The sequence below is a fragment of the Theobroma umbraticum genome, unplaced genomic scaffold (genome assembly GCF_002168275.2).
Source record: "Theobroma umbraticum cultivar Fairchild unplaced genomic scaffold, ASM216827v3 scaffold_30.0, whole genome shotgun sequence".
In the NCBI taxonomy this organism is placed as follows: domain Eukaryota; kingdom Viridiplantae; phylum Streptophyta; class Magnoliopsida; order Malvales; family Malvaceae; genus Theobroma; species Theobroma umbraticum.
In genome coordinates, this window is record NW_018397254.1 from 4,343,785 (window position 1) to 4,353,200 (window position 9,416).

The 9,416-nt window shown below is 32.6% G+C and overlaps 1 protein-coding gene across 1 annotated transcript; it reads left to right on the plus strand.

The window, feature by feature from the left end:
* The first annotated feature begins 4,492 nt into the window (after positions 1–4,492).
* LOC110412608 (7,8-epoxymelianol synthase CYP88A154-like) lies at positions 4,493–7,701 on the plus strand. The gene is made up of 8 exons (XM_021423194.1): positions 4,493–4,761; positions 4,966–5,446; positions 5,546–5,806; positions 6,050–6,139; positions 6,352–6,430; positions 6,521–6,627; positions 6,812–6,933; positions 7,214–7,701. The coding sequence occupies exons 1-8, from the start codon at positions 4,526–4,528 to the stop codon at positions 7,305–7,307; spliced, it is 1,470 nt and encodes a 489-aa protein (XP_021278869.1). The 5' UTR covers positions 4,493–4,525; the 3' UTR covers positions 7,308–7,701.
* Positions 7,702–9,416: the final 1,715 nt, after the last annotated feature.

Below are 9,416 nucleotides of genomic sequence, written 5' to 3' on the forward strand. Positions count from 1 at the left end.
TATGAGTATAAAAATTTAATTAATTATTATTTAATAACTTTAATGTAAACATGAAAAATTATCAAATCGTTATAATAATTGAGCTAAAAATATCTCGTGGTGCGTTTCTACTTGGGCACATGTTACATGTAGTGCAGAAATATACAGTCCTGCCATTATCTTTTCTGAGTTTCTAAAAAAGAGGAAAACATAAATGAATGCAAGATCATCTAGTTCGCGATCTGCTTTGTTTTTTGGGACTATTTCACTTGTCAACTTTTACATATAGGATAAAATATTTTTATTTTTTAAAATTTTATTCATAATTTTATGTAAGTTTATTATTATTCGAAATATACAATCAATTTTAATTAAACACATAAATCGTTCTGTTAGTCAATGATTAATATTTTTATTATTTTAATGATATGATAGAATTTTTAGAATAATTTTACCATTCTTTTATCCCTAAACCAACCAAAAGTAAAACTCTTTTAAAATTTAGATTTCGTTAGTCAAATAGTCAAAATTTATTATTAATTTTTTATATTTCAACGCAGAATCAACTTATAAAGAGAAACCATTAACCCATGTTTAATTTTTGGTGAGTGATTCAAAATGAGGCTAAAAGGTGAGGAGAGAAAATAAACGTTGAGTTGATTTTTCTTATTTGTATTTGGGTTTAGAAACCATAAACCCATATTTGATAAAATTCTCTAAAGAGTTATTGATACATTATTTGTCTTCATACCTTTTATATTATTGACACGTTAGATATTTCACATTTATTGTTATAAGTAAAACTTAGAGAAATAAAAATATTTTATTTTATTTTATTTACTAGTTCACATAGTAGTTATAAAAGTTGGCAGAAAGCTAGAACGAAACAAGACGTTGAGCATGGGGCGAAGTGCAACATGGCACTGTACGAATGAGAAACTCGGCTTAATAGGGGTAGAGCCAGGTTTGGCAGGGCTCTGAGCTAGAGTTGGATTTAAATAATCATTAATAGCACTAATATTAATGAACCAGATTGGCTAACGTTTGCAGCTATAACTGTGAGCACAAATTGCAAAATCATAGGTAGTCAGAAACGTATGAAAGAATAGATTAGAATTCAAGAAAAATGGAGTTAGATTTCTTAAGGTTGATTGTAGCAGTAATTCTAGGAACATCTGTTCTCCTATCTGAATTCCTTAAGAATGTGTTTAAAATATTGTACAATTTTAAACCCATATTTGGGTTTAAAAACCATAAACCCATATTTGATAAAATTCTCTAAAGAGTTATTGATACATTATTTGTCTTCGTACTTTTTATATTATTGACACGTTAGATATTTCACATTTATTGTTATAAGTAAAACTTAGAGAAATAAAAATATTTTATTTTATTTTATTTACTAGTTCACATAGTAGTTATAAAAGTTGGCAGAAAGCTAGAACGAAACAAGACGTTGAGCATGGGGCGAAGTGCAACATGGCACTGTACGAATGAGAAACTCGGCTTAATAGGGGTAGAGCCAGGTTTGGCAGGGCTCTGAGCTAGAGTTGGATTTAAATAATCATTAATAGCACTAATATTAATGAACCAGATTGGCTAACGTTTGCAACTATAACTGTGAGCACAAATTGCAAAATCATAGGTAGTCAGAAACGTATGAAAGAATAGATTAGAATTCAAGAAAAATGGAGTTAGATTTCTTAAGGTTGATTGTAGCAGTAATTCTAGGAACATCTGTTCTCCTATCTGAATTCCTTAAGAATGTGTTTAAAATATTGTACAATTTTGTAAGTTTTCATGTACTTCATATTTGCAAGAAATAATTAAAAGAATTTAAATAATTTTTAGAGAGTTAGAGATTATATGTTTCACATTAATTTCTATGAAGTATTGTTCATTTTAACCCATTTATTCTTTTGTTTCATAAAAGAACTTCATACACAACGCATCTCATAAGTTGAAAGTGGTATGAATTCTTATATACTTAATATCACTTACATAATCAATATAAAATTCATAACTCTTTTTTAGAATCATGACATCTTGTATTACTTTTTATTGAAAGTTTCTCTTCGGTGTAAAATTTTGTAACTCAACCTTTTAAAAGCATTATCTCAACAATGTGAGATTCATATCCACGTAAGAACCGTGACATCTACAATATATTTAATTAGTTTCAATTATCAATACTAAGTATGTAAAGTGCATACAAACTTTTAATTCAATAGTAATTAATGATCTTATTGTGATCACAATTTCTAACATCTTTTTTTTTTCATTAAGCAATTCAGATACGGTGTAACAGGTATTTACAACACTAGTTTGTTCTGGAATCCAAGCATCATGGCTTGCAGGGCTGAGCTGTGTAGGAAGGTTTTGACAGATGATGGGCACTTTGCACCCGGTTACCCTATTCCAAGTCTAATTTTAGGAGGAAAACAACTTGGTTTCATTTCGAGTTCAGGACACAAGCGATTTCGCAGGCTAACATCAGGCCATATTAATGGCCCTGCCAATGAAAGACTATCTCAGTATATTGGGACTATTGAGAAATCGTATTCACCACATTGGAAGAATGGACTAAGACCAGCCAATCGAGCTCTATCGTGGGATGAATTTGTTCAATAAGATATAAGAGCCGGCCGGTACCTGAAATGTTTTCTGTTTTCTGTTTGACCTGACGCAGGATCTTCAACCCAAAGCAGGGAGTTTCCAACCCTTTGCAGCAGGAAGTCTGAACTGCCCTGGAGCTGATCTAGCCAAACTTGAGATCACCATTTTCCTTTATTATTTTCTTCTGAACAACAAGTGAGTTAGCTAACGGTTACAATTGAAAAGGTTAAAACATACGTTCCAGAATTTCCTCAACAGATATTTTGCATGTTTCCAGGCTTGAGCAGCTTATTCCAGGCGGCCCAGTTAATTACTTATCTTCGCCAGATCTAGCAGACAAATGCCGTGCGAAAATCATTATGCTTCGTTGATTATGCTAAGAATCCTAGTTGCTTTCCGATATCAGTTGAAAAAGTTTCACAGCTTCGTGCTGTACATGATTGTCTTTGTTGAGTTAATTATCTGCCTTCAACACACCCTACAGACAAATTGTCTTTGCTGAAATCATTAAAGCGCCCATGATTTTCACACTTGGGATGAACCGACTCTTTTCCTCCTTCCTTTAGTATTGGCTGGATTTTAATGCTTGTTCTGATTAAACTTCTCTTTTTATTGCAGTTCAGAGAAAGAATGCTGTACATGAATGTAAATTTCCATTTTAATTATTACTCGGGAAATGCTGACTAAATAAGGTGATATTTACAAAAAGAATTTTTAATTAATATAGAAGTGAAAAAAATATTTTTTAAAAAAATGATATTTAAATTAATTTTTTTTTTGAAAGATGAGTTTTTATTAATGATAAGCTAGAATGCCATGAGAGTCTTAAACTTCGAGAGTTGGAGACTCCTGTTGACATAGAAGCTATCTTGAGAAGAGCCTATTCTGTACAATTATAAAAGAAGCAGCTTAATGAGCTCTTGGCAGCATCCTCAACACGGATAATCTCAAAAACAAGCAGAGTTATATATAAAACCCTTAAACAAAAGTCTAATACTAGTGAAACTATATCAGACTGATAAGATAAGTGAAGAGCCTATGTGGGTTAGTAGGAAAAACATCCAATCAAACAAGTGAACCATTCCAGTCGAGACCCGGGTAAGCCTTCAAAGGTTGCCAAACAGGGATCATGCCTATAAGCCTCCAAGAGCAATCATCCCTCTTACTTTTCCTGCAGCAATCAAAACGAAGAATTCCCTTGCAAACTTTTAACAAGCTAATCTTAAGGTGTATCTTTAAGCATCTACGCGGATTAGTCAAACTTTTAACAAATCTACTTATTTCTTACACGTAATATTACCATGAACGGAAACATGTAAATGATATCTTATTTTACTTGTAATTTTTGCAACTTGTTATCATAATTCAAGGAGATATTTTCATTGGAAGGTCAGCCTAATTACCTATTTCAGGATCGTTGTATCACAAAATATAATAAATAAAATAAAACCCAATCTAAGTAATCCAGACCGCATCCAATTTTGAAAGAAGAGCTTCTGCTAATCGCAAGACCATACAGAGGCTGTTGAAAAACACTTTCAAGTAGTTTCATTTAGCCATTGTTCTTGTCTCTTATTCTGTAGTATTCAGTACTTTGGTCAATGGTGAATTATTTGTTTTGACCAGGAAGGTTTTGCCAAAATGGTTGGAATTGAACGATGAAAAGTAAAAGACTTCGAGACAATTCCATCTAACTTGAGTAAGACGGAGTTGTCCCAAAAAATTGTTGATTATTCAAATTTCAAAAACATACCATTAGTCGTTCTTTGATGAATATGGCGGCATATTTGTCTTACTAGTCTAACTAGACACGGTAATATGTTGAGGGAGAGAAATTTGCAGCTATAAATATGAGCACATTGAAGCCGAAAATGTATAATTAAAGAGAGACCAAAAGGAAACGAGGGACGAGCAAAAAGGGAAAATCAAAATGGGGTTAGAATTATTGTTGTGGTCGATTGTGGCAGTTCTGGCAGGAACATATGTTTTTCTGTTCGGTTTCCTTAGGAAATTAAATGAATGGTACTGTGTCAGTAGGCTGGGGAAGAAGCAAAATCCTCTGCCTCCAGGTGATATGGGATGGCCTTTCATCGGAAACATGTGGTCCTTCCTCAGAGCTTTCAAGTCCCAAGACCCTGATTCCTTCATCAACAACTTGATTAAAAGGTCTGCTTCTTATCTTTTCCTATTTTGTGCACATAGATGCAAGAAAACCTTATGAATATGTTTATGGAGGACATTCTAGGGGGAAATACAATGACAGACAAAGGAAACCAAAAGAGTCCAAGAAATTAAAACAGAAATATTAAAGCAATATCTCCAATTAATTAACACTCTTTTTGTATTGGAATTCGTGGTGACTGGTGGCAGGCATGGAAGAACAAGCATTTATAAGACTCATTTATTTGGAAGTCCGAGCGTCATAGTTTGCAGTCCGGAGTTATGCAGGAAGGTATTGACAGATGATGAACACTTTTTGTTTGGCTACCCTTCATCGGCAACACAATTAGGAGGAAAAAAATCGCTGTATGGTATTTCAAATTCAGAGCACAGGCGTTTGCGTAGGCTAACAACAGATCCTATCAATGGCCATGAAGCACTAGCTTTGTATATAGGGCATATTGAAGACATTGTGATCCCTTCATTGGAAGATCTTGCTGGCATGAACCGCCCAATCAAGTTCTTCAATGAGATGAAGAGGATTGGTTTCAAGGTTATTGCGCAAATTTTCCTTGGTTCCACTCAGGAATCGGTTCTGTCGTCAATGGTGAAGTATTACACAGAGTTGTTCCCTGGCGTTCTTTCTATACCCATTAATCTCCCTGGTTTTGCATTCCACAAAGCACTCAAGGTAAAGTTTGCTTTTCAATGACAGAAATACTAACAAATCATCAATTGTTTATGATGTGAGACGAGCCCTGATTATGTTTTAACTTGAGACATATATTAGGCAAGAAAGAAGCTGGTAAAGACAATTCAAGCCGAACTAGATGTAAGAAGAGCGAAGAAAAGTATGGTACCTAACAGGAAGAAAGGGATGATGGACTTACTTATGGAAGTTGAAAACGAGAATGGCGAAAAATTGGAGGATGAGCACATCATTGATTTATTGTTGCTGATCTTGTTCGCGGGTCATGAAACCACGGCACACACCGCAATGTGGGCAATCATCTACCTCCATGACCACCCAGAAATGTTGCAAAAAGCCAAGGTGAGATATGAGTTTCTGTTGATTACATTTTCAGACCATTAATAATGGTCAATGCCCTCATAGAAATGGTGGTTTCTTATGCGGGTGACAATCTTCTCAAGGTTTCTGTCAAAGCCAATTCTTAGGAAGAAGCATGTGCAGTTCTGACTAATGTCATTTCATGGATTATGTATTTAATTCATATCATTTTTGGATTGTAGAGGTTCTATTTCAACTGAATTTGGATTTTTTTTCGGCTTTCAGGAAGAGCAAGAGGCGATAATAAAGAGAAGGTCATCCTCACAGAAAGGTCTGACCCTCACCGAAATCAAACAAATGGAATATCTACCTAAGGTTTGTTGTCTATCACTATTTTCAAGTTGATTTTATTAAGTGTGCATCAAACATCAAATGAACTGAAGTTTTCAATGAGCTAGAGAGGATCAAAATAAAATTCCTAGGCATATATATTGTCTAAATAAACAAGGCAACAGCATTTGATCACGGCTTGAGTTGATCTGCAAGCTGTAGTACCTAACAAGCCCTGTTGTCTTGTTTACTTCCAGGTTGTTGATGAGTCTTTGCGAAGAAGCAATTTTGCGTTCTCAATTTTTCGGAAGGTAGAAGCCGATGTTAACATTAATGGTTAGTCTCTGGATACCTTAGGTTCTTCAATTTTCCTTAATGGCTGCTCTGTTTTCGTCTCATAAAAATATGGGGTTCTCTTTTTTCCAGGTTATACCATACCAAACGGATGGAAAGTTTTGGTTTGGCATAGGGCCATTCACATGGATCCTAATATTTATTCAAACCCAAAGGAATTCCTTCCTTCAAGATGGGAGGTAAGTAGGATCAACAATAAATATTCTTTTTATTGTACACTGATCATTATAAATATGCAATAGATCATCCTATATGAAGAAGAATTTTTCTTCAATTTTCTTAATAAGAAAACAAATAAAAAAAGGCATAAAAAGGTACTCAAATAATGTTAATTTAACTGTTGTCTGTTTGTCCTAAATGCAGAACCATAGATTCAAAGCAGGGTCTTTCATTCCTTTTGGAGCAGGAAGTAGGACCTGCCCTGGAGCTGATTTAGGCAAGCTTGAGATCTCCATTTTCCTTCATTATTTCCTCCTTAACTACAGGTGAGTAATCTCTTTTCTTCGATACCTATACAAGTTAATGGACTACCATACATTTCATTTCTTTTCATTGGTTACTAAAAGACACTGCAAAATTTTTTCCTCCAAAAATTGTTGAAAGAGAAAGCATCAAACATTTCATCGGATGGGCAGGTGTTAGTGCTTTGTCTTTGGTTAATCGGAAAATGCATAATTAACATCATATACAAGAAAAATGGCTTCGATAACATGCTCCCCAGACCATGAGTGCATGAAATTTCTGACATTTTCTTTTCTTCTGCAGGCTTGAAGAGCTAAACCCGAGGGGTCCAATTAATTACCTACCCTTGCCACGCCCAGCAGACAACTGTCTTGCGAGAATCATTAAGCTCCAGTGATGCTCTCGATTGGGACCAATGACCCCTTTCCTTGCTTAACCTTAGCAAGTATTTAGTATACATGGGTTTTGGCATTGTACTGCCAAGAAAGACAGGGAGCTTGATTTTCAATTTGTTAACAAGTTTAGCAGAGTCGAGGCCTGCAGCCACACCAAGAATGTTCTTATTCTTCCTCTTCTGTCCCATTCCCTTACATATAAATGTTTTCTAGTAGGAAAATTTTCAGCAGTTGGATGTAACATCGTATTTTTGCTCCATGTCCGGTAGAGTCAAAAAAAAAAAAAAACAGTGGCATTAATATAAATTGCTTTTCGTTGGCTTAACATTTTCAACCACCTCTCTGTTTCTTGCGTTACAGGCACCGAGCAATAGTCTGTTTTATGTAAGGAGGGTGACAGGGGGTGCCCTGTTTTGTCTCCCTGGATGGTTGTGGATAAATCGGCTACCTTTTTCGCATTGTTTTAAGTTACTACATAGTTTGCCTAGCTAACAGGATTACTTGAGATAAACTTTAAATTGAAAATAAAGATGTAGTATAAGTTTTAATCAAGGACTGAAGCTAGTTAATTTGTGTTGGGGGTCAAAGATGAAGAGAAATATGAATTAAATTTTTTTTAAATTAATATGTTATTCTTAATCAATAATTAAAAGATTCATAATAAACAATAATTTATATAACATGTAAATAAAAAAAATATATAAAAAAACTTTATAATAATCTTTTAGAAAAGTTGTGGTTTTTGAATTCAAATATTGATTATGTACTAAAAAGACAATGTCTTTTTTAATATAAATAATTAAATTATCTGTGAGAAATTCATAATCTATTTTGTTTATGAGTTTTATTTTTGAAAAGATTCTCAACATAGTTACACTACAAACCAAAAAAGTCAAAACAAGTCAAATTAATATTTCGATTAATAAAAAAAATAATACATGGATAAAATTGTAAATAACAGCTAACAGTGCAATATTATAATTTATATTTAAAAATTACATAATAATTTTTTAATTTTTAAAGACTACAATCATAAAAAATAAAATCGACATAACAAAAAAAAACATAACAAGTAGAATTGAGTGGGGTTTGTAAGATCATTTTATTATTTTTTATTTATATTAATTATTAAATAAAAATTAATTTAAAAATTATTAAATATACATAATATAATAAATAAATGATTTTAAAAATTTTAAGGGCCACGGATCCGCCCCTGGTTTTAATCGCAATGGTTTTTCCATTTGTGAACTAATGGCATTATAACTTGGAAGATTAATTTTGACTTGAGAGAATGAAGCATATAATAATAGATACATGCACCGAGCAATTATGACTTCCTCGATCAACATTCTTAAGACGGAAGAAAGTAGTAAAAATAAATTATACCAGCCCATTTGTTATTTTCCAATCAATACTTAAGCCAAATTCTCCTATACAAAATTTAGTATTTGTTAAATTAACAAAAATTTAATATTATTTTTATTAGATAAAATTTGAGAACTGTTTCATTTCTGTATAAATTTTTTTTATTTTAATATTTGAAATCATATATAAACTCAAACTAAATTTGTTTCATTTTGATTTATTACCTTATTGAAAATGATATAAATACTTTTTATGATAATTTTAATTAAAATTAAAATTTATATAATTTATTTTATCAAATAAGTTTAACTTAATTTTAAAAATTATTTTTTTTATAAAAACTTTATAATAACTTTTAAGATAAAAAATTAAACCAAACAAGCTCTTAGAAGAAAAAATATACCAGCCCATTTGCTATGTTCCCATCAGTAATTAAGCCAAATTCAACAAACAACAGATGCTCTTACTTTTAGGTATTGCCGTACTGATTATTCTTAAAGAATTAGCTTCTTTTATGTAAGGAGGGTGACAGGTGGTGACATGTTTTGTCTCACTGGATGGTTGTGCATAAATCAGCTAACTTTTTCACATTGTTTCAAGCTACTACATAGTTTGCCAAGCTAATAAGATTACTTAAGATAAACTTTAAATTGACCATAAAGATGTAGGATAAGTTTTAACGAGGGTTAAAGTTAGTCAATTTTTATTGAAAGTTAAAGACGAAGAGAAATAAAGATTAAAAA